General features: G+C 40.7%; 1 protein-coding gene across 15 annotated transcripts in view; it reads right to left on the bottom strand.

The window, feature by feature from the left end:
* Positions 1 to 26,084, bottom strand: part of DOCK10 (dedicator of cytokinesis 10) — a 226,103-nt gene that overhangs the window by 151,209 nt on the left and 48,810 nt on the right. For 2 of the 15 annotated variants that reach the window (XM_065558016.1, XM_008165875.3), the window contains exon 1: positions 11,208 to 11,719. The exons of the other annotated variants lie outside the window; for them this stretch is intronic. In XM_065558016.1, the coding sequence (XP_065414088.1) occupies positions 11,208 to 11,312 (105 nt within the window). In that variant the 5' untranslated portion in view covers positions 11,313 to 11,719. Of the gene's footprint in view, positions 1 to 11,207; positions 11,720 to 26,084 lie in introns of those variants that run through there. 15 annotated transcript variants of the gene reach the window in all.

Raw genomic sequence — 26,084 nt, 5'->3', positions numbered from 1 at the left:
CAGAAGCAGATTTGGTACATGGCTTGTCTAAGGCTACAGGAACATTGTGTGTTGATTCTGGTACCAATTTTTTCTTCATAATTGTCGGACAAAATGATTTGTAAACCATCTTCTTGAAGAAGCTTCTCTGTGAATGCTAGAGAAATGATGTCAATGAGACTGCTAGTCTCTCGAGAGTCCTTCCAGGCAATGTTCTAATCCTAAAAAACAAACTGAATCCCAGCTTCTGGTACCAACCAAAATAGAATACAAAATAATACAATTCTATTACTGTCTATCATTTTAACTGTTATATTATTATTTTTCATAGATACTATTTAATTTATCCAAAAGCTATAGGCCTGTATTCTCTTTTAGAGGCTTCATGCAAGAAAGGCAGAAAATCACCTGAAGTTTAAGTGACATAGATGCAGGGGATAAAGAATTTAAGCAGGTGGAACATTATTACCCAAACTGGAATATGCTCAGGACTCCAGGGTTGACCCTGTCTGCTCATGAAAAGTGCCATGAGATTTTTGGATGACCAAAAGAGCCAGGACCTTAATTTTATATCTCATTCAAAATGTGGTGTCTAAAAAACAGTTCACCCTAACACCATGCTGAAACACTAAAACAATACTGACTTGCAGGGAAAAGGGCCATTTACAGAAATATCACTCCCTCAAGCACTGTGCTTTTTCTTGGTCTCCCACCCAAGTACTGACCAGGACCAATCCTGCTCAACTTCTAAGAGCTAACGAAATCCCTGCCCTAGGTGACATGGCTGCAGAATGCTTCAACTATTCTTGCACTGTAACCTGAGCACTAGATTTTTTTTGGTAATCAAGTAGTGTATGTAGCACATTATACAGTTTCACATTTCTGACAACATTGTCTACCTGGATATATACATAGTTAATATTACACCACCAGGGTGGGCCTATTTATATTAAATACACTTCTACCTCGATATAACGCTGTCCTCAGGAGCCAAAAAAATCTTACCGCATTATAAGTGAAACTGCGTTATATCGAACTTGCTTTGATCCACCAGAGTGCGCAGCCCCGCCTCCCCGGAGCGCTGCTTTACTGCGTTATGTCCGAATTCGTGTTATATCGGGGTAGAGGTGTATCCCTTTGCCAATATTGCTACAATTGAAACTAGTAAGTATTTTTAACTCCATGATTTCTGTAAATTTGGGATAGGACTGAATTTTAATCCTGGCCTTAGCATCATTCACTGTAAGTATTCCACAACAACTACATGGCACCACCAGGCTTGACAGTCATGGATGCTGGGGCATATCCAAATGGATGACAGTGAAGTCATGTAGTATCTGAGGTGGCCACATAGTGGTCACCCAACTCACCTTGCCTTCTATAAGGGCAAAGTAATGTGACTGCATAACCTGTATATCAAATACAGTATAACAACTTGGTCCTGGGAGGTGATGTGCTACCATACACAAGTTTAGGAGGCAAGAGTGTGCATGTGTTTGTGTGGGTTCCTCCCAACTTGAGAGACAGTCAGCAAGAGTGGGACTGAATGGGCAGGATGGCCCAACACCGCTTATGGCTGACAACCCCGAAGTGGAATTTGCATCCAGGAAATGGAGACAGTGCGACCAAATGGGGATTAAGGTTTCCCCAACACTCCACCTAATGGTGTTTGAGCTAGAAGTAGCAGAGAGCCCCCCACCAATATTCAAACCCTCTCTCACACCAGGCAATTGACATCCTTCTCTTCCCTCCCACACATCCCCATCTTGTTGTGGCTACCACTGAAGAAGTCCTGGGGCTACAGTCAGGGCTGGATTTATACCTTACACACACCTAGGCACAGCATCTTCAGAGCTCCCCCCTGCCTACAGATGACCTTCATGTTTTCCATAAAAAATTAAATGAAAAGATATATGAACGAAAGCTTTGGCACCCTGAGAATCAGAAGCCCCAAGTTCCCCCACACCCGCAGCCTGACGTCCCAACCTTGCGGCTGCAGCCTGAACCCCCCGTGTGCCTGAACTCTTCTTCAGAGTTATGGACAACCTCCATTCCCGAGATGTTTGTAACTCTGAGGTTCTACTGTATTAACTTTTAAACTTTTAACCTACTTTTAACTTTTAGGTGCCCCTAGAACACCAGGCCCCTACGCACATGCCTACTGTGCCTAATTGGAAATCCGGCCCTGGCTACAGTCACTTTTGCATCTCAAGCAGTGGGAGAGAGCGCCAGTTTCCATGAAGGCTACTCACAGGACTGGGAGGGAGGCAGGGAGTTCCTATACAGAATTGTAGCGTGTTCCCTCTTCATTCTTTATATACTGGGTCTAACCATCCTTAGGCTGCTTCAGCCTGGTGCACAGCTATTTAATGCAGCCATCTATGGCTATCAAACTCTTTACCATTACATATTGTAACCTTGTTCAGGATGTGGTTCATAGTAGTGAAGTTCAATTCTAGAGAGAGTACAGGAAACCTAAACAATGTCTTGTTGTGGTGTTCAACAATGTAAAAAAAAAAAAAACCATCTATCTTCCTTGGGACTTGGGCCTGCATCCTCTATTCAGGCAAAATTTCTATTGAAGTCTATGGAAAATTTGCCTGAGCTAATGAAAAGGATCATGCTTATATTGTGCAAATTAACTTTGGAGGAGATGGATTGTAACTGCTCATCGCTGTAATTACTGTAGTTCTGTAGCTCCAAACCAATGTTTGTCTACTGTGTTGATGGAAGCTGACATAATGAACTTCAGAGAAGCAGATACTTGCAAAACTGAAAACACTATCTTGACAAGCATACGGATGACTAGTTCAGGCCATTTTGATTTTGAAAGGTGTGGTCTCCTGTAGCTTTCGGAGATTTCAGTGACACAAAGCCAGAAAACTTTTCAAGGGATCATGAAAGATGCTTCAGCCTGTGCTTAACTTTAAGCATATAGTGAAATCCTGTTTTGGTATTTAAAATTATATGCATGCCTAAGTGCTTTCCTGCATCAGGGCTATATATCTGTATGTAAATCCCTTATGGCTAGCACGTGACATGTCTACAATGTCTGAATACTATCTATAATTCTACTTAATGTCTACAATTAGGCAGAATTACAGATAAGGTTTGGAAGAATATTCATAAGAACAAGAAAATTAATTGTTTGGCCCACTTTACACAGTAGGTGGAAGTTTAGCTCTAAACACTTTGGGGAAAAGAATAAATAAATCTCATACAATAAACCAATTGCTGGAATTACCATTACTATACAAGTGTCATTATGATCCCTGAACATATTGGTGAAATTTTTAATTTAATTAATTAAAAATGTAGACTTTTTTATTCTTCAATTTAAAATGCTGCTAGCGGGTTTCTAAATTGTAAATATTTCACAGGCGTTGACTAAATACTTGTTCGTAGGGAACTTAGGGTGAAAAAAGTCTTGTCAATATCCTAGGGTTTATAGTTTTATTTACACAAAACATCCCTTGGCTCCAAACAGCTGCTCCATTTGTTCTCCCTTTATATGACACTAATCAGAACGGAATATAACAACACTGGCAAAATGTTTTCTTTTAAAGCCATCAGATTAATTTCAACCTCAAAGCAATTATGCAGAGGTGACAGAATCCCAGGATGAAATTCACTTCACCTTCGTAGAGTCTGAACACTTGGGTTGTATGTAGGGGACAGGTGGCAGGTTTGAGAGGGGAATATCAAACCTCTGGCCTGGGCCAGAAAATTGGGCTGCATCGGAGCTGCCTCATAGCAACTACTTCATGCTGTGGAGGGAGGTGTATCTCTGCCTTCCCTATGGATCATAGATGGGGACTCTGCATTAGCCCTGATTAAGCGATTGTGTAAGGGTTGTTTGACAACATGCTGAAGAGATTCACAATTATATGGATCCACTGTCTCACACAGGAATTAAAGTGGTAGTGGTCCACTGGGCCCGCTGGCAGGTTGGGGTGGTGAATTCTATCAGTGGTTTCAGCACAAAATTCATTTAAACAGGCATTTTGGAGGTAGTGTAAATTTCACCCATATAATACTTGGAGAATTTACATTAATGATGTCTGCAAAAGCTTAAGAAAGGCTGCCTTGGAACAACAACTTTGCTGAGTTACGAAATGGCATGGCCAACTAATACCACTGCAAGTATTTTAAATCTGGGTTACGGCTAAATAGAACACATTTCTGTTACACTGGTCTACAGTTTTTGAGAAGTCGCCTGCTTCAGAGATAAAATGTGCTATCTATTATGTATTTTGATGTGCTGAATTCAAATATGACAATTAAAACAACTGATTGGCTACTGTTTCTAAGATATTTAAGTTTTTATATTTGATGTCTATGTATATTGCGTAGATAGTAGAGTTTTAATCATAAATTGTAAACCTAGGTCTTTTCATGTGTTTATGGTTGCTTTACATGATAATATTTCACCCGTCCTGTTTATGTAACACTTTAAAAATCAGCAAAAGGGTTATATAAATAAAATTTATTATGAAACAAAAGGCAAAAAACTATTATGTACATAGTTTAGTCCTATTCATTGTCTACTCGGCCCTTCTTGGCTTGTCTCTTGTATTCATTAAATGGAGCATCTCTTGTCACTGTCCAGCAATAGTCTGCAAGCATTGATGGGCTCCATTTGCCCTGATAGCGTTTCTCCATTGTTGCAATGTCCTGGTGAAATCGCTCGCCGTGCTCGTCGCTCACTGCTCTGCAGTTCGGTGGAAAAAAATCTAGATGAGAGTGCAAAAAATGTATCTTTAGTGACATGTTACAACCAAGGCTTTTGTATGCCTTGAAGAGGTTTTCCACCAACAATCTGTAGTTGTCTGCCTTGTTGTTTCCCAGAAAATTTATTGCCACTAACTGGAAGGCTTTCCATGCCGTCTTTTCCTTGCCACGCAGTGCATGGTCAAATGCATCGTCTCGAAGAAGTTCACGAATCTGAGGACCAACAAAGACACCTTCCTTTATCTTAGCTTCACTTAACCTTGGAAATTTTCCACGGAGGTACTTGAAAGCTGCTTGTGTTTTGTCAATGGCCTTGACAAAGTTCTTCATCAGACCCAGCTTGATGTGTAAGGCTGGTAACAAAATCTTCCTTGATTCAACATGTGGTGGATGCTGAACACTTTTCCTCCCAGCCTCCAATGACTGTCGGAGTGGCCAATCTTTCTTGATGTAGTGGGAATCTCTTGCACGACTATCCCATTCGCAGAGAAAACAGCAATACTTTGTGTATCCAGTCTGCAGACCAAGCAAGAGAGCAACAACCTTCAAATCACCACAAAGCTGCCACTGATGTTGGTCATAGTTTATGTACCTCAAAAGTTGTTTCATGTTGTCATGGGTTTCCTTCATATGGACTGCATGACCAACTGGAATTGATGGCAAAACATTGCCATTATGCAGTAAAACAGCTTTAAGACTTGTCTTCGATGAATCAATGAACAGTCTTCACTCATCTGGATCATGAACGATGTTGAGGACTGCCATCTCATCATCGATGTTGTTGCAGGCTACAAGATCACCTTCCATGAAGAAGAATGGGACAAGATCCTTTTGACGGTCACGGAACATGGAAACCCTAACATCACCTGCCAGGAGATTCCACTGCTGTAGTCTGGAGCCCAACAGCTCTGCCTTACTCTTGGGTAGTTCCAAATCCCTGACAAGGTCATTCAGTTCTCCTTGTGTTATGAGGTGTGGTTCAGAGGAGGAGGATAGGAGAAAATGTGGGTCCCTTGACATTGATGGTTCAGGACCAGAAGTTTCATCCTCTTCCTCTTCCTCGTCTGACTCAAGTGAGAATGATTCTGGTGCATCAGGAACCGGCAGTCCTTCTCCGTGGGGTACTGGGCGTATAGCTGATGGAATGTTTGGATAATGCACAGTCCACTTTTTCTTCTTTGACACACCTTTCCCAACTGGAGGCACCATGCAGAAGTAACAATTGCTGGTATGATCTGTTGGCTCTCTCCAAATCATTGGCACTGCAAAAGGCATAGATTTCCTTTTCCTGTTCAACCACTGGTGAAGATTTGTTGCACAAGTGTTGCAGCATATGTGTGGGGCCCACCTCTTTTCCTGATCTCCAATTTTGCAGCCAAAATAAAGGTGATAGGCTTTCTTAACCATAGTGGTTATACTGCGCTTTTGTGATGCAAAAGTCACTTCACCACAAACACAGCAGAAGTTATCTGCACTGTTCACACAAGTACGAGGCATCTCTGCTCACTTTGGCTAAACAGAAACGTGTCCCTTTGCAAAATCAAACACTGACAAATAAGAGAGCACGACACTGTATGATTTCTAGAGCTGATATAGGGCAATTTGTTCAGCAGAGTGATGTAAGCTTCATTATGATTGCATCATCCATGACTTCTAGGAATAACATGATGTAATTCATATCATGTATGATGCAATACCAGCTTCAGATTGCATTATTCATTGTTTTGCCTAAAAAGCAAGTACTGTCCAAACCCAGTCATAGATTTATTCATAGATCCAGTCAAAGATGTATTTTAGTCATTTCTAGTTTAAATTGAGATCCCTTCCCTTTATAACTCACTTATCCCCCGCCATTCCCAAGTCAAGGGTCGTATATACTGACCCAATAGCATATCTTGAAAACTAGAGCCAATCAACAATTTTAAGCATCATTTTCGTTCTCAGTGACCCAGAATTAGTAAAGTTTGACTACATTTATTTCAGAAACATTTTGGCCGTAGACCAATGTTATTTGCATTTGATCAGGACACACAAGAGAAGTACGACATACACATCTAAATGGATTTAAAACAGCATGCCACAAATGTTGTTTATTTTTAATATTAAGGATACATGTTGGCCACCAGGCATTAATTGGGTCCAGCATGGGATTGAACAGTCTGATGTCATACAACCAAGGAATGGGAGTTAACTCCCTTACCCAAATCCCAACTTCTGATTCAGCTTCACCCTGCCACCCTCCCACTGCATGGGGAAATGAGGGTAAAGAAGAGGAAGACCTCAGTTTTTGAAGACTTAAGACCTCCTCTCACCCCACAGGCTAACAGGGTCCATCTGTCCCTCTTGGGACTGTGATCAAATTCACCCCAGAAGCTGGCCTTTTGATCTGCACTGGACACCAGCACAAGTTGCTAAAATATTTACTTAAATAAGGATCCCTTCCTATTTTATTATATTATTTTACCCAGCTCTGACAACTAAGCCCCACAGGGCAAAGCAGGAAGGGCAACTTGCACCAGCAGAATGGCTATGGGCCACAAATGCCAAATGGCTCTCTACCTCCCCTGGAATTGGTCAATGGGTATTTTGGGGCAGTGGAGTCTGCTCCAGTCTACCTCTCCCCAGCTCCATCTATGGATATTTTCCACCTGTATTCTGGGCAAGGAGAAAAGGGAGTGAGGGCTCTGGTGCAGGAGAACATGACTCACTCCAACCAGGACGCCAGGAGTGGTCGTTCCTCTGCCAGTCCAATCTAGCACACCTCCTCCACTAAGAAAGGAAGTGGCGTGCGCACTACAAATTGTAATACATAGCATTTGGACTAAGAGATGGCATGTCTGTGAATGTGTTCAACACTGCAAATCTGAAATATTCCAACATCAAGAATGAGGCCTCTAAAATCATGAGATTTTTTTAAATGGATTCTTTTTATTTTTGAGCCTTACGGTACACTTGGACTACGGTTTCCAGTGTATGTCCAGGAGGGCTAGAAACTTCTTTTTTTATATTTTTCTTTTCTTAAATGAAAGCTGCAAGTCTTACAACATCAAATGAGTTTATAAGTTGAAGCTTTAATCAAAACACCAAATATCATGAGTTTCATGATAAAAATCACAATTTGTGGCCACAGAATATGTTTTGGCATGGGTAGGTTTTAAATTTTCCTTTAGTTTTGATCTGGGACATTATAAAACTACTGCTAAATACTCCTTTCAAATACTGTGCCATCTTATAAATCTCTGTAATCAAAAGCAAAAATACACATAGCACAAATTCTTACATCCACTCTAAATATTTTGCAAATATTCTTTAGAGATTGTTCCGCTTGATTTCTATGCTGTATTTAATAATATGTCATTGTCATACAACGGGGATCTCTCTTCTTTCTTCTATCTATTCTGCAGTCAGTTACAATATAATCAATTATACTGCATGAAAAGTAGATATATCTCAATAAATAATTATATTTTAGTATGTTTTTCTGCATTCTATCAAGGATTCATTTGTAAAAGTGATCACTGGCTATACAGATGTCTTAACAGCCCAGACAGATATACTGGGCTTGTTTCTGCCCTCACGCTGATGTTCATCCGGAGCATCTCCAGTGAAATTAAAATAGTTACACCACTGTAAACGGGAACAGAACCAGGCCAACTATAGTGAACTTATCCAAAATCTACAGACATTCTAAATCATTCAGAGATCATTAAAGTATTTACAAAATAGTTTCTGGCAGATATTATACAACCCGTTACAGCAAACACAGAGCCTGTATACCCCTAATTGCTTCCTGTGAGGTGCTGAGCTCACTGCCTTCACTACTTGGATCCATAGCATCTTGACACACTGAGGATATCTGCAGCTACTCTGCAAAGAGCAACTACTGATTGACAGCAAAAATGCCCTTGGCACAAGAATCTGTGCGCTCCAGTTATGAAATACTGGGTGGAAAGACCAGCTGCAAACAGCAGAAGTAAATCTGAGGGAACCCATGTTTTGCTACTCGCCTAGGGGCTAAACAAACTATGGAGAAATACACTAGCAGAATAATATGTGACAGTAGGTCCATCTTAGTGTAACCTGAAGTTAAAAAGAACACAGTTCAGAGCAAATGCCAGGCTTTGTTAAAAAATCCCACTTAAATGAACACAGAAATTACAACAGCCAGTCACCTAAAGGAAAATGTAATAATGTCTGAATGTCTGATAGTACATAGCATCGGTTTCTGCTTCCAGATAACCCTTTAGTACTCTAAGTCCCTTTTCCTTCAGAATGGCTAGATGCACAATTCAAAGGATACTGTTTTTATCATCTTCTAGAAATCACTATTTAGACTTAAGGGCCAGAACTTCAGTTGCTTTACATCAGTGTGGCACCATTCAAAATCAAAATAATTAGGACAGTTTACACTAGCTGACGCTCTAGCCCCAAGTGCGAACAAGTATTAGCAAATGTACTTACATCCATTTAAAAACAATGTGTTTACTTTCACTACTTCTATTATACTCTAGTTTATCACTAGCAAGCTTGTGATCCTATTTTCCTTTAGGCCTGATGCTGCATTAGTGGTCATTATTCACATACATTAGGATTTGCAGGATGAGGCCAAAAGTCCTCTTAGCCTGGGATTTTATGTGATAAATCATGCAACAATGTCCTGAATCCATCAAAGTCTTATTGACTTCAATGGGACCAAGACTAGGCTGTTATTATAAAGCGACAAAGTATTATGAAGCTTAAATGTTGAGATCTATAAGCTATGAGAAATGCAGATTGACTATAAAAGGTTGACAAAAGGAATGAAGTTTTAGATTTCCCTTTATATGCTGTCAGAACAAAACAAGAGAGAGAATAATTACCATTAGTAAAGGCTAAAAGGAATAGTACATCTAAATGTTTCAGATTTCAAATTTTTCCAAAAAAACACAAGTTTTTTTCATGTGCCACAAAGATAGTGCTGTCATTTTAAGGCTCTTAAGATGTTTTAGTTTTCACGCACATACAACCTGATCCTGTACCACTGAGTTTTGCCACTAACAGGAACAGACTCACAGGGCTAGAATTTCAAAGGACCTCAGCCTAAAAAAGTGCTCAGCTGCACTCAGTAGCCCTTGTTGTGATACTTTGAAAACCTGGCTATTTATTTCAGTACCCAAATGGGAGCTGAGATCTTCTGAAAATTTGCCTGCATTTTTGAGTTCATTTGGAAGTCTGGCCCATGGTGTCTTCAATTGCCTGACAATGAGCTAGACCAACAAGAACTATATTTTAAAGTTATTTTTGCCGATTCATTTCCATGTCATAAATATCTCTTACATGGCAGACTGAAAGATATCTCAGCAAGCAGAAACAAAACACTTATCTCGGGGAACTGTGAACCTAAGTCTCAAGTCAACCTGGCTGACCAAATTTTAATGTATCAAAGGTTTGGGATTTTTTCCTCTTGAAGAGGGCTAGTTAAAATAACTTCTCTTTCACGTGTATTAATTTTCTTACAATCACCAGAAAAAGGGGTCTCCACTAATATATGAAAAAAATACATGATATAACACAGGGGTTCTCAAACTGGGGTCAGGATCCCTCAGGCGGTTGTGAGGTTATTATATGGGGAGTCGCAAGCTGTCAGCCTCCACCCAAACCCCACTTTACCTCCAGCATTTGTAATGGTGTTAAATATATTTAAAAGTGTTTTTAATTTATAAAGGGGGTCACACTAAGAGGCTTGCTATGTGAAAGGGGTCACCAGTACAAAAGTTTGAGAACCACTGATATAACATATTAACCCAGGTCTTCCACAAATTTTCATAATACCTATGTGAGGAAAAGGACCCATTATCTCTAAAAGTAATGCTGTAAGCTCAAAGCACTTTACAAAGGCCGGTAAACATTAACACCATGGGAAACTTACACCTAGAGTTGTTAAGTGACTCGCCCAATGTCCCACAGTGAATTAATGGCAGGACCAGTAGTAAATCTCAGAGGTGAAATCCTTGCCTGATTGCAGTCCATGGCAAAACTCCCATTGACTTCAATGGGGCAGGATTTCTACCCAGGTCTTTTTGTCCAGAGCCCTCTCCACTTGTCCACACTACTGTAAAAGAATATTGGTTTTCTTTTTTTCCCCCTCTCAAAAACACAATACAGGCACAAACTGTATAGAGTCAGATTGTGATACCCTTACTCACAAAGAGCAGCACTTTACAAGTAGCACCATTGGCTTCAGTGTGTTACAAAGTATAATTCTGCATGAGTAAAAGTATCAGCACTTGCTTTATACAAGTTCTTCTGCTATATCATAGGTTCCGTCATACACACTGAGGTCTCAATGCTTTCATTTCATTCAATCATTCCTTGATTCTTTTTCATATAGAGACACCAAGGACCAAATCCCACACCCCTTACCACCCAGGAGTAGGCTGCTGATGAGGATTTGCCCTGTTATTTTTAACCAGTCTTGAAAAGCAGTAGACAAAAGAAAAATAAATAAATATACATACGCAACTTAATCTGTGAATTTCCCCTTGATTTACTCGCCTAACAGTCCTTCTCTTCCTCCATAGTTCACTGGGCTCCCTTTTGAAAACTTTCCCTCGAAAGCTCATTGTATCAATGGGAACTCAAGCAGCAAACAAATCGCTCTTTAAAAACTGTGCTCCTTTAACCTTTTTGCTTCAGCAGCTTCAGGAACCCAAATGAAGACTGTTCAAGAGGGAAGTGTGTCTAAAACTTAACACATGCTGTATCCACAGTAACTGAACAGAAAGGAAAAGAAAACCAGCAATAACTCATTGCTTCCTGTGAGTAGTATTCCGCTATTGGGAAGACAGTATCTCATTAAGCCATAAATAAAAGCTTAGCACCTTGTCTTTATAGCAGATTGAAAGAGGAAGTTGTAGAGAAATTATTACAGCTAACCGTCTATCTTTGCCTCCAAAAAAAACATTTTTGTTTTACCAGCCCCCTCCCCTGCCAAACTCTTCACTGGTCGAAAGCCAAAATGACTGAGTTCAGAGACAATAGTGGGGCGGGGGCACAATTTAAAGGTTTTGATGGTCTGCACCAGGGTTCAGGGCAGGGCATATAAACCCTGGCAGAAATCGGGGGGCGGGGGAGAGCACATGACCCTGCGTAAACCACACACACACTACGCATTGCCTCTGACTGAGTTCTGCTTGTATGGACACAGCTGCTGTTACATATGCATTTGCAACCTGAATAAACCAAAAAAAAAGTTTATTCTCAAGACAAGAATCTTCTTTGCTATCCACGACAACTCCCATTTTTAAGAACAGTTACTTAGGTCATCATTTTCAGACATCTGATGTCAAACAAACTCCACTTTTTGTATCTGAATAACAGTTCATCTTTCTCAACGGCCAATAAGAGGAAGAAAAGCTCTGTAAAATGTTACATCTATAGACAGACAGCTATAGACACCTTTGTTATATAATTGTTCAAATTATGTTTTTGACATGTAAGATATAATACAAGAAATTTCTGCTTTTAATATTTCCTCCCCACTGATGTATAAAATATCTGAATAAAAGAATATTTATTACCAGAGAATGTAGTCTAAAAAACAGTTAAAGAGGAAATATCTTCTGAAAATACTCTATTTTTTTAAATCCCTCTCTCTTCCCTATTTACAACACTTCTCAGAACACTTTCTACATCCTCCTTTTTGTGTTGGGATTTTTAAGCGTACTCTCCCTTTAACAACAGTCTGAATCCAGGGTAATTCTGCTGGCTTCAAAAAGGAATGTGTCAGTTTGGTGTCATCTGACTTACTCTGCATTTATATCATTCTAACTGAACAGAATTTGGCCATCTAGTTCTAATTCTACGGAGTCACATATAGGAAGGCTAAAAGATTACCTTTCTGTAACATCCAGGCTGCGTTTCTATAAAAGCATTATTAATCTAAGGCATTGGTAACCATGGCATATAGGAAGTATCACCGATGCATACAGTCCCATGATTTCCTCAGGTCACATTATATCTGCCTGATATACTGTATAGCCATCTCCCCAAAAGCTATCTCAGCCAATTAACTTGCAGTCCCCTTCATAGGCATTACTGGTACAAAACAGGTTTAGAGCTTACAGAGCTAACCACAGGAGGATCAATCCCAGAATACTGGGATCCTCCAGTGATGTCGAGCCAGTATAACAGCTCCTAGACATCTCTGTCCCTGCTGCCAGGGTAGGGGATGTACTGGAGATGGGGCCAGGTCTCGGGGCTTCTTACATTCTGGAAAGCCAAGGCTACTGTATCAGCTTCTTGAAGACTATGGCAGCAGTATAATTTAGGTCAGCTGTCAAACTACTCTAAATTAAACTAGGGGATTAGATCAGTATATAGATGTCCCAGGAGAACACAAAAGACACTTTTCCACCACCACTGCTTGGCCATTGCTGAGGATACGTGTCATGCTATATTTTCCCATCATAGATTCTCTTTACAGGTTTTTTTTTTTAAATGATGTGTTTGATCCAAGGCAATTAACAGTTTTCCTTAATTCTCACCATGGCTGAGCTAGGTCTCACTTCCAGAGTTGTGGGTGCACCAGCTAGCCATGCATTCCTCTTTCAAAAAGCTTCGAACTGCAGTAAAAATAACATTTCTATAATTTGTTACAGTCATCATGCAGCACATAGTCTGAGGCCTGCGACTTTGTCCTCAGTGCCATGTTTTCCTTCCAATTTCCAACTAACCCTTTTCAACTCCTGAATGTCTTTAGGCATCTTTCAAAACCTCTGCAGTATTCCATATTTCTAGTAGTAACCCATGTGCAGTATTCCTATGCTAAATGTGAGAGTTCTTGTCTTCTGATGGCCATTTGGGAGTATGAACCACTACAGCACATCCTTATGAAACAGTATGTCAGTTGGATTAGCCCGCTTGTTTTTGTCTATGACATTTCACAACTTAGAATACAGTGGAACCTGAACAACAGAACGCTCTTAATTGGCAACTTCCTGCCTTCAGAGACCACCCCTCCCCCTTACTGAGCATACTGAGCACAATTCTGCTTTTTTCTTTATTAGAAGACCATCTCTATTAAGCAAATGAATTTTGCTGATCTCTCCAATGATTACTTAAGACAGGTTTCACTGTACACACATTAAGCAAAGCAGTGAAAGTCTTCGCCGTCTGGCAGTAAAAGATGGAAAAGAGAGAAGTCCTTTGCCAAGACATGCAGACATTTCCAGTGGCTAACAATACAGAACCACAACATTAACAAAGCTGGAATTCTTCCTTATTTTCTCTTAAACCACCACTCTACTCTAGTTGATTCCTGACAGCCTCTCACATGACACAGTGGATGGAACTGCCAAGACAAAACGTCCTTGCCAGACATTAAATTTAATGCTGGAAAATTCAATTCTATTGAGTTAACTTAATGCAGGTATAGATTCCTCTCAAAGACTCTTTAGAATATCGACCACTTTCTCTAACACTTTATTGTGCCAAATGGCCATAAGGTTTCCTTTCCTCAAACCTCTTTCACTATTGCCTGACTGCAGGAAAATAGGCTGAACATTACTGATAAGTGAACCTGAGAAGGGACAGAAGTGTCGGGCCAAAATGTGACATCTAGTCACTGCCCCAGGTTGGGATGAGCATAGCATTGTCGCCCCCCCCCCCCCACAACCCCAAAAGGGAACAGTGACTGCAACAGTGTGACAGACACTTGTGCATGCCTTGCACACTCAGTAACAGCTTCAGGGTAACAGCAACTGTATCTCTCCTCACATTTCTGTGGTCCACTCCAGGAGTGCCCAGTCAAGACTCAGGTCTCCAGACATCACCAATCTCTGGGCAGTGGTCCTTGCCCCACTACCTTTTGACCAGGGAGTATTAAGGCTGCATAACTCCCTGCCTTATACAGTGATATCCCCATGAAACTAGTCTGCCTGATGGCTAATACCTCAGAATTTTTTTTTTTCTCTGAGGACTATGAACAGTGCATTGCCATCAGTTACAAGTTACCACAGAGCTCCTTCTGAGCAAGCACATTTATTCTTAAGGTAAAAGCATTACAGACAAAACATATTTACAAAAAAAACAATAAGTCCCTATGCGCATACTAAAAGCTTACCAGAGGTAACCCCTCAGTCTTATTGGGCCTAGCTGGCCACTGTCTTTTCAATCCTTCCACAATGGTTGGGGCCCTCTTGGACAGAAGGTCCTGTTCATTTGCTGGATCAGAAAGAAAGCCTTGTTTCAGTTCAAGCTCATCCTTTTATATCAAAAGCCCTTTCTTTGTCTTCTAGTCTCTGGAGAGCCCAGCTTGAACTAGTACGTATAAACCCCTCCAGGAGCTGTTTAGTTGCAATCACTTCCTTTGATTCCTCCCACTGTCTAAATTCCCAAAGGAGATGTAGTATCCCCACCACATGGAGTAGAACACAATCATACATAAACCATTCATATATTTAATGTTTGGAAAGATGCAATATCTGTCACACACTTCCCACCCCTCGCAGCACACATATTTAAAGGCTTGTCAGAGTCTGGTCCTTAATTTGGCTCAGAAAAGCATTACAAAATCAAGATGCAGCTTTGAAATTTATCCAAATCTCTGAAGTCTCTGTACTGAAACTGGAGACCTGACAAGAAACTGGAGGATCTCTCCTATCCTTCCAGATTCTGGTCAGGCTGGAGATCCTGCAAGGGCAGCATTTCTCAAGGGATATTGTCATTTCTGCTTCCTGAAGTTAACTAAACTTCTATGAACCTCAACATAAATAAAAGGTGATTTTAGGTTCAAGTTGCTTCTTATTCTACCTACACCCATTTTTCTATCCCCACTAAGAATCTTCCTGTCTTTCTTCAATGATTTGACTCCCAGTATTATTTATTATAATATCTGGTAGCACCCGCAAGCTTTGAGTGTTACATGCATAGCAGAAGGCATCATCTCTGTACTGAGAAGCACACAGTCTGAATACTGAGAAATCAACAGAAAATATGTAGGAGGTGGTGGAACAACAAATTGCAATTGTGTTAACAAATATATATAAGTAGGACTGGTATGCTGCTGGCTGTAATTTAAAAAAAAAATCTTTCTTTTACCTTTTTCCTGGTCAGTAAGACGTTGCTGTTTTGAGTAGGTATTCTCTGTACCTGTAATAGGGAATACCATTGGGACCAGTAATATCTTACCTCCTGGTAAAAGTGTAAAATAAAACTTTCCTGGCACCTACTGTAAATTATATCCTAATTACTCCCCAATCTTGACAGTGGCAGGCAGCAAGTTCCTTACAACCATCAAGGAAATAACGGCTCTTTAGAGCCTATGGACTTTCAAAGATCTTGACCATTACATCACTGCTGCTAGTCAAGTAATTTGCCTGCAGCATTTAGATTACCACACATGTTAATGTTGCAAATAGAGCAGTATTAAATTAGATAAACCAATATGGCTAAGTCCCCTGAACTGCTTTAAAAGTCACAACCATAAAGTGTAATGTAAACATTATTATTTGTATTATGAGCATCCCCAGGTAGCAAAGTGATGTTACTAAGCCACAATGTTGTCCCAACTATTTTTTTTAAACAGACTGGATCACCACAAGAGGTTCTCCCACTTCCAGGAGCCTTGCCTGATAACTGAGAGCTGTTGCATCTGGCTGATACATTTGGGTTCCAGAGAATGTTGAAGTATTCAGCGAAATGATGAAATGTCAGGTAGTTACTTCAGTGTTTGCATCTGCTCTGATGTCTTATCTGAACATTTTCAGCCAACATCAATGTTTAAAATGAACCTAACAATATGAAGTATCTGTATATCAATAAACTAATAATAAATTATAAATAATAAATAATTATTAATAAATAATAATAAACTAGATAAATAAATAATAAACTAATAAATTTGTTAGTCTCTAAGGTGCCACAAGTACTCCTGTTCTTTTTGCTGTATATCAACGTGATTCTTTCTTTTCTAGAAATGGCTATATATTCTCTTAGCTTTATGGCTAGTTAGTACCTGATCTGCTTTATCTTCAATGAAACTCCAATTAAAAAATAACAACTCTCTTTCTTTCTTTGTTACTGTTCAAATCTTCATCTGATGTAATTTGTTTTCTCCCTAAATCTATGAATTATTTCATGTTGTCATTGACTTCAGTTTGAATTTATGATATGCACTGATGCGTGCATGTGTAGCTGTATACAGAAATAAACCATCAATGTGATTTGCTGTCCTTTGTTTCTTTAGTGTTTTGATGGTGGCCCTATAGAAATATGAATATTAAGTGTCAAAGGTCCACATCATCAGTTAACAATCTCAAATATAAAGATACTTTTTAAGGATATCAGGCCAAATATTTAAATGTATAGTTGATGTTCTGAACTTGAAATCATACTGTCCTCCCAAAACTATATAATCTGTCTATATTCCTACAAAAAGGAATCCTAATGTAACCTTAGCTCCAAGTCACAATGCTGCCACTTTCAACAACAAACTCAGAGTCCCGAGTTTCTTTAGACTCATTGGAACTCACATGCAATGATAGGAACTCACAGAAAGTGTCAGGAGAACGAAAGCATTGCAGTCAGCTCAGTACTTTTGTCCCAGAAGGATACGGACACATAAAACAGAGCAGATTGAAAACGTATCCCTGATTTGTGCACCCATACGAAGAACTTGCACATGCATGCACTGGACATGGACTTTTAAAAATGTGATCCCCACACATTCTCCACAACACAATAAAACCAAATACAATATACAAAAGTATAATAAAACATCACACTTCTAAAATGCTCCCCCAGAGAAACAAATGAGGAAGGGCAATTAAAAAAAAAAGTAAATAAAGGAAAGAAAAGAATGATAAGGGAAGGTGATAAATATTAGAAGGGAATGCGCTAATTGGTAAAGAGGTGATGACTAAGTGACATGGAAACTAAACACCAGTCTCATTTCTAGACCTTCTCATGCATACATCAGACGTGAGGCACCTGGGTGAGGTGACATGTGAAAGGCTGCACTGCCACCACGTGTGGCCGTGTTATATGGATAGAGGAGTTCATTCTCTTCCGTATCAATCTAAATTGGCTTACTTAAAGTTCTCCTTTTCAAAGATCATCCATCAAACAATCTACTGGGATAGTAATAATAACTACCACTAAAAATAACTAATAAGAATAACATTTAGCTCTTAAAATCAGTGACTAAATCAAAAGGAGAATCTTTTCTGGTCACTCTTATACTGCTTATTTTGCCAAAGCCAAGTCATCTATCCACTCAGAGTATTATATTTCCTGATGTTAATGGCTGCCAAGTTGCAGGGTAAAAAAAAAAAAAATCTATCTATCTATACACACACACACACACACACACACACACACACACACACACATATATATGTACATACATACACACACACATTCTTGAGATGTAGAAGCCTGGCTGAAGGAATATAGACTATAGCCTCTGTAAAATCAGGCCAACACTGAAACTATATTAATGGTACAGAAATCTTCTGTTATTTCCTCCACCAAAAGGAGTACAAAATCATTGTCTGTCTCTTTTGAATGGCATGCAGCATTTCCTAATCTGTTGCAGTTCCTGCTTGAGACACAAAAAATAAAGAGCTAAATAGCAAAGGTCATACCAAATTTCTGACTTCTGCAGAGGAAACAGAAGTAGCTGCAAAACTCACTTCCCATCACTCATAGCACGTGGGCGTGAACTCAGGAACCAAAAGAAGTTAAAAAGATACAAAAGATGGAGCTCTGTGGGGAGACTTGAGAGTCTGACACTTAATGCTATTGTAATCATTCCTCTGGCAATCTTCTGCAAGATGCTCAGTGTTACATACTCTATTGGGCTCCCCCATCTTTTCTGACCAACAATTGGATGCCGTGTGGGAGTCACAAGAGCTGAAGGCTGTGCTAGTATATTTCAGGAACTGAGAATGATAATCTGGATGACAGTGTGTGTATAGGTTGCGTTAGCCGATAAACTACATAAATATACACTGCAATTGCTATTTATATTCATCATCTTTGCTTTCATTTTCAATTCATAAGCACATAATTATTGTTCATCTGATCCTGCATGCTCCAACAATGCAACATTGCTAAAAGTGGGTCATGCAATTGGACTGACAGAATCATATCAGATATAATTTGTCATCCCTTCAGAGCTTTGTCAGAGCACTAACTAGGAAAGTAATTATTATCGATGTCATACACCCCATACAGATTCCATGGTCTAAATGCCAAAAATCCCAACAGAAGCATATCATATCAAAAATCGCACATCAATCTTTCTTTGCCAAAGACCACTACTATCTGTCTCTTCAGGATGTTGAACATGTTAACAGCTTGTTAGTGGTTTGTGAATGCACCAATGGGAACACTGTGCTTGTTAAGATCTCTTCCTTAGACAGGTAAAGCAAACATTACAGCAGGAGAAAAAGCAGCTATTGCAATTTAAGTTGCATAGTGCTTTCTGTCCTAACCATTTGTCTTCAGCTGCTCAAAACTTTACGAAAGCGTCACCTTTGGGGCTGAAATGTTCTAAGTTAGTGTTTGCCTGAAAGCATGTTTTTACTGAGGAAAAAACAGTTCTACCATTTTCGAGAACAAGAAGAGTGAAAAAACCTACTTCATTATTAAAATGAATACAACTTTTTTCAGAACTGCTCTAGCACTGAATCAGCTTGGCATGCAAAGCTGACATTTGCCAGGCAAATAGGTCGTGTTCCTGCTGAGCACCCAGGCCCTCATCTAACCAAGCGCTTAAGCACTTGCTTAACCTTAAGCATGTGAACAGTCCAGCAGAAGGGTTAAACAAGCTCATTCTTTCACTTGCTCTACAAATCTGTAAAACTAGCTCTGAAGGAGGGCTGAGAATTCATCATGATAACTGTGACATTAGCACACAAGGTGAGCTCTCCAAGGCAGTGAGACGACATCCCTGCAACAAACAGCCATGAAAGGAAAACACACGTCTCTTTTATAATGTCTGCCAGGGCTCTGCTAAATGTGCCTTTCCAGACATTAGCTCCTGAAGTCACCAGCTCCAGCTATGTCAATCCATCTCTTTTCTTCTTAGGCTGATAGTGCACTGATTTCAACTATTCTTTTCACTGTGCTTTTACCTTCGCTTCATGCCCCAGGAATTAGTGTATCTCATGCAGAACAAATATGTGAAAGGTTCCTGAATTTTTGTGCACTGCATGAAAGGTGTAGACACACCTTCTCATGGAAGTAGAGGTGTCATGAGCTTTCAATGGGTTGTACTTGCCAGCTTCTTTGTGCACAGTCGGAGTCCATGGGACTCCTTTGTGGTTGAAACTTCCCCCTGAGGGGAGGGAAAGAGGGAGGCCTTGGTGAGGGTATTTCGTCAGTCATGAGTTTGATTTCACATAGAGTGCTTAATGGGTCTTACAGTATACACACAAACACACAACACCTCAAACAGTCTTAACAGCATTCATGGGCGCTTGCTGTTAGTACATCCTGAGCCACCTACTACCCCTTCACTGGTTTTCCGAGTTTCTACTCATGGAAATTCCTCCCAATTCTCCCATTTGGGAAGCATGCTCAGCTGTGTGTGGAAGGAGCAGTCCCTGCATCCATGCGGATCTTGGGAGGCTAGTAACAGATGCACAGCTATCTGCTCTCCTATTTCCTCTTTTCAGCATGTCATTCATAGCAACCTTGCTGTTATTCTGCATCTTGGAGTGAGGTTGCAGGGGAAGATACTGCTGGTCTGATCAGCTGCAACTTCTGGGCAGATTTCGACGTTGGAAATCCAAAGGGTGCATGATATGTTTATCTGCTACTCCTCGCTCATGATTCTCCTTTCATTTGCACTGGTGCAAACCAAGAGTAGCTCCAATGAAGTCAATGGAATTATACTTTCATAAAACTAGTGAGAGGAGAGAAGAGAATCTGGTCCCAAGTCTCTCTTTTCCACCACCAGTACTCCCTCCCACATCTCTCAGGAGTAGTCACCATGTGGGAGGGGGGAGGAAGGGAGATGAGGTACTGTACAGCAGCCCTGTCCTTTGGTTCCAAGTTGGGGGGTGTGGAGTCTCCATATGTGGGTTCTCTACTATGCTATCCAACAGCACAGACAAAACACAGTATTTCATCGGCTTTGGCCCCTAGTGCCCCTGAGTAGGTTGGATCAAAACTGGGCTGTACTATCCCCTCCCCTCCCCTAAACAAAGAGAATTCTTTCCCAGCATTCGTACATCAGGAATCGGGGCAGTGAACATAAACCTTCCATTAGCCATTTAATCCTGCTGATTCAGACAAACACAAAATAAGCAATTACTTTAATTTCTTCTTTAGTTTACTCCATTGGGAAATCTTAAAAAAACATTATTCTTGTTTTCATAGAGTAGGGCTGGAGTCATGTCTTGATAACAAAACACAAATAATGATGAAGGGCCATAAGAGGCTATTAAATAATGTAATCATCTCTGTTTACTATTTCCAGACATGATGCTGTTTGCAGTTTCTGGCTTCCACTGCACGCTAGTCTGACCATAGTTCTAATGTATGCCATTGATGTCTACTGTCAGCTACAAAAAGGATTGTTTTTCTCCGTTTATTTACCCAGAGAAGCTCAGCTCAAACACAACATCTGGTTTAGAGAGAAATTCCACATTTTTATCCAATTTCCCAGCTGGAATGATTGAAGCAGAAGGAGGTCAAGCAACTTGGCCAAGGTCATACAGTCTATCAATAGGTCTGTCAGGATTAGACCCTGGGATCCCCTTGACTGCTTTGTTCTTAATCACTAAACTGGTCTCTCTCCTTATACTGTACTATGTGCATAAGTCGGTGTTGCTGTGCCTAAAAGCTACTCTGTTAAATATTGCATTCTTATGGCCCCAGACACGTATGTGCATATCCTCACAGCTCCTGGGTATATTCTGAGCAGCTCAGTGGAAACAGACCACACGTGATAATCTATCCTTTGGATACCCTGAAATTCCCAGCTCATAATGTGATTTTGGCAGACATATAAAAAGATTAGGAATTTCAAAAGCATATGTGATGGACTGGTCTCCCTTTTTCATTTACTACACAAGGAATGAATGTGAAGTCCTGCTAGTCAGATTCATATTAATTTAATTTAGTGTGCAGCAAGGGGAAAGGGATTCAAAACAAAATGCTCTCTTAACTCCTCTCCTCCTCTTCTAGATGGTCTGCATGGGTCTGGAGACAGAACCAGTGTGGGCCAGTGTATACAGTGCTGGACTGGGAGTCAAGAGACCTGTGTTCTATTCTTGGCACTGCTACTGTACGACCTGCAACACATCACTTCACTTCCATTTCCTGTCCCATCCTTTGTGTGTTTAAACCATAAGCTCTTAAAGGCAAGGACTCTCTCTTGCTACGTGCTTGTAACAATGCCTAGCCCAACATTCCCCCAGCTGCCATGGTGGCCTGTCGGCATTACTGTAATACTACTAATAAAGTTTCAGTCACCTGGACTTATTAATGGCTCATCAGATCTGGATGGGGAGAATTTTATGGTTTATCTGGGATAAGAAGCTGATAACTGGGAATCCTAATAAATATTTGTGATAAATGGGTGATTTTTCTTACTGATGAAGTAGTTTTATTTATTTATGAACATGAAGAAAGGCTGGAAGATACAGACAGGAACAGAGGAAATCCTGTACCCCAGAACTGGCGCTAGTTTTGTGGGGCCTTGTGCGATGTAATATGCAGGGCTGAACCCAGCCCTGCCTATTAGGTTTCTCTTGACCCATGATCTCCAACCAATAGGCTCTGAATACTCCCTCCCACCACCACCCAAACCAAGTGACACCCCAGCAAGAATTTACTGTGGACCTAGTTACTCAACCTTAGATGTCTAGACATGGGAAGAGAAACTAGCAGAACATCCACTTCCTTGTTCATTTTCTTTGTATTAGGTATATCAGTTTTCAGTTATAATGCAATCGAGGGTACTTTTATCAGCTATCATAGAATCATGGAATATTAGGGTTGGACGGGACCTCAGGAGGTCATCTAGTCCAACTCCCTGCTCAAAGCAGGACCAATTCCCAACTAAATCATCCCAGCCAGGGCTTTGTCAAGCCTGACCTTAAAAACCTCTAAGGAAGGAGATTCCACCACCTCCCTAGGTAACCCATTCCAATGCTTCACCACCCTCCTAGTGAAAAAGTTTTTCCTAATATCCAACCTAAACCTCCCCCACTGCAACTTGAGACCATTACTCCTTGTCCTGTCATCAGGTACCACTGAGAACAGTCTAGATCCTCTCTGGAACCCCCTTTCAGGTAGTTTAAAAAAGCTATCAAATCCCCCCTCATTCTTCTCTTCTGCAGACCAAACAATCCCAGTTCCCTCAGCCTCTCCTCATAAGGCATGTGCTCCAGACCCCTAATCATTTTTGTTGCCCTCCGCTGGACTCTTTCCAATTTTTCCACATCCTTCTTGTAGTGTGGGGCCCAAAACTGGACACAGTGCTCCAGATGGGGCCTCATCAATGTCGAATAGAGGGGAATGATCACGTCCCTCGATCTGCTGGCAATGCCCCTACTTATACAGCCCAAAATGCCGTTAGCCTTCTTGGCAACAAGGGCACATTGTTGACTCATATCCAGCTTCTCATCCACTGTAACCTCTAAGGGTTTTCTGGGATTTTTGCTACACATTCCCACCAGTTTGCACATAGAACTATGCATCTGAATCTCAGCTAACATTTCACTTCAGCTCCAAGAGGTAAGGGATACATAATTCAGTGCTGGTAATGTTAATATCATGTGGTTTTATTTCTTATAGGAAGCTAATTTCTTAGTATCATGCCAAAGAGCTCTTCTATCATGGCATTAACAGCAAAGCTGCTATACAGTTTTGTTTTGCTTTACAACTGGCACCTTTATTAGGTCCTCAAACATATTTTGCAAACTATTAGCCTGATCCTGAAAGCATCATGTGAGTAGAGCCAATGAAGTACAGGTGAGAACAGGAAAGAGGATAAAGCAAAGTGCAGTAATATTTCAAAGGCTAGGAAAGGAAATGAATGAATGTTACATTGAGCATTAAGGGCTAGATTGTGTAATTTACCCTTACTACAGGCCTCCACAGATCCCTGCTGCCCCAAGGACAACTCAGGAGGCAAACCTGAGAGAGAGTAGAACCACAGCTGTGTTTCCCCTCCACCTTCCTGGGGGTGATTTGCTCCGAAGGGAATCTTCCCCTTGTGTGGAGTGCACAAAGATGATCTTTTCCTCTTGAGCCTTAATCTTCCTACCCCCACATACCTACACTGGGGACAGGGACAATCCGGCTCTACCCAGCTAGCTAGGTTATGTACCATGTAAGTCCAATGAATCCATTCAACCGGTACTGCAATCTGGAACATCCTGCTGATGATTTCAATTAAACACCACCATTTAAATACAACAAAGGAGAGAGTGTCAGGAGCTCAGAAGCTAACAGGTTAACTTCCGATTCTCTACAAATAGATCCTGCATCTACCAGAAACAAGTGCCAGCAAGGGATGTGGATAGTTACCAAAGCAGAGCCTGCATGAAGTTCTTTCCCAATCTGTTCTCTTTTCTGTGATAAACTAAGCAGATACAGTCTCAGCCTAGGATCAAATCCCTTTACAAATATTCCCAAGAAATCTCTCTGCTTCTTAAATATGTCTTAAATACGCTTGCCTCTTAAATATGTATCAGATAATGTACAAGATCACCCGGTTGGAATGCTTTATCATATCTGTATAACTCCAAACTGCTTTCGATTTTGCTTTTAAAAGGAAAATTGGCAAGTGATTGAAGCATGCAATAGTTTTTGGCAGTTTGAAAATACCGTGTAAAAATCTTCCTTGGGAGTTGGTACAAACTATTGTGTCAACTTACCTCTCAGACATTTTGGGGGGATTTTTTGTTTGTTTGTCAAAACGTGTCTTTTTTGTGTAATGAACAAACATTTAAAATATACATAAATTTAAAAATAAACTGCACTAAATGAACATAAGAATAGCCATATTGGGTCAGACCAAAGGTCCGTCCAGCCCACTATCCTGTCTGCCGACAGAGGCCAATGCCAGGCACCCCAGAGGGAGTGAACCTATCAGGTAAGTGATCTCTCTCCTGCCATCCATCTCCACCCTCTGACAAACAGAGGCTAGGGACACCATTACTTACCCATCCAGGCTAATAGCCATTAATGGACTTAACCTCCATGGATTTATCTAGTTCTCTTTTAAACCCTGTTATCGTCCTAGCCTTCACAACCTCCTCAGGTAAGGAGTTCCACAGGTTGACTGTGCTCTGTGTGAAGTCTGTTTGTTTTATTTGTTTGTTTTAAACCTGCTGCCCAATGAGAATAGAAGTACAAATGGAAAAGTTAATTAAAATCAATTTAAATCAAGGCTTTCCACATGGTGATTTAAATCATGATTTAAATTCCTGATTTAAATAGCCATGGTTTAAATCAATCCACCCTACAAGCCACAGACTGAAATATGTTCTGCCAAACTACTGTGAATAGCAAATACATTTGTAAATATTAAAGTCTGCAGAGAATTCACAAACAAACAAAGCCAATATCAGAACTGGCTCTGCTAGGAAATATTCTCTCTTATTATCGGCTCATGTTCAGTTTAAAAAGTGCTTGCTGAAATGTACTGTGCTTAACGAACATTTCCTGTAGTATTCTATGTTAGTTAGAAGGAACTTCACTCTTTTTACCTGGACAGTTCCAAAAGACGAGTAGCAGCCGTTGTGCTGAGAAGAGGCGAGGGGTTCTGAGATCAGGGTAGGCAGTACCACTCCTGGCAGAACCTGTCTCCAGGCTCATGCTTCGTCCACCTCACTTCCTCAGGGCCCCTGTTTTACTCTCTTGCTTGATGCTGAGAACCTGCTGGTGGTAGGTGGCTGAGAGTAGTTTCAGCAACCCTAGCGGAGCAGGGTTACAGAGCAAATGCATGCTTACAGGCCAGTTGGCAGGTGAATGGAGAATGGATGCTCTATGTTGGTGTCTAGTGTTTCTAGGGAGCTGTGGGTGCCCAAGGGGGATGAACAAAAGCTCCTTAAGCATGTGGAAGGGGGGGGGGGGGAGTGAAAGCCAGGGAAAGAACTGGGGTCATGGCAGCACTGGAAATAAAGGAGGAGGAGAGATGAGATGAGTTAGCTCAGTTGTTATCCCTCACTTAGGAACCTGTCCTTAAGTTTCAAAAGATTAGAGCTACTGGGCCCAGTTTCACCCGTGGTCAATCCTATGCAACTGATTGCAATGGGGTATACCGAAGGGCAGACATGGCCCAAGTTCTGCTATACACACTGCTGTAACATGTTTGCAGATATTATATAACTAACGGGGAACATTTCAAAGTAATGGGGATATCCCGAGCA

This window comes from Chrysemys picta, chromosome 9, assembly GCF_011386835.1.
Source record: "Chrysemys picta bellii isolate R12L10 chromosome 9, ASM1138683v2, whole genome shotgun sequence".
NCBI lineage: Eukaryota > Metazoa > Chordata > Testudines > Emydidae > Chrysemys > Chrysemys picta.
This window is presented reverse-complemented; position numbering and strand designations above follow the sequence as displayed.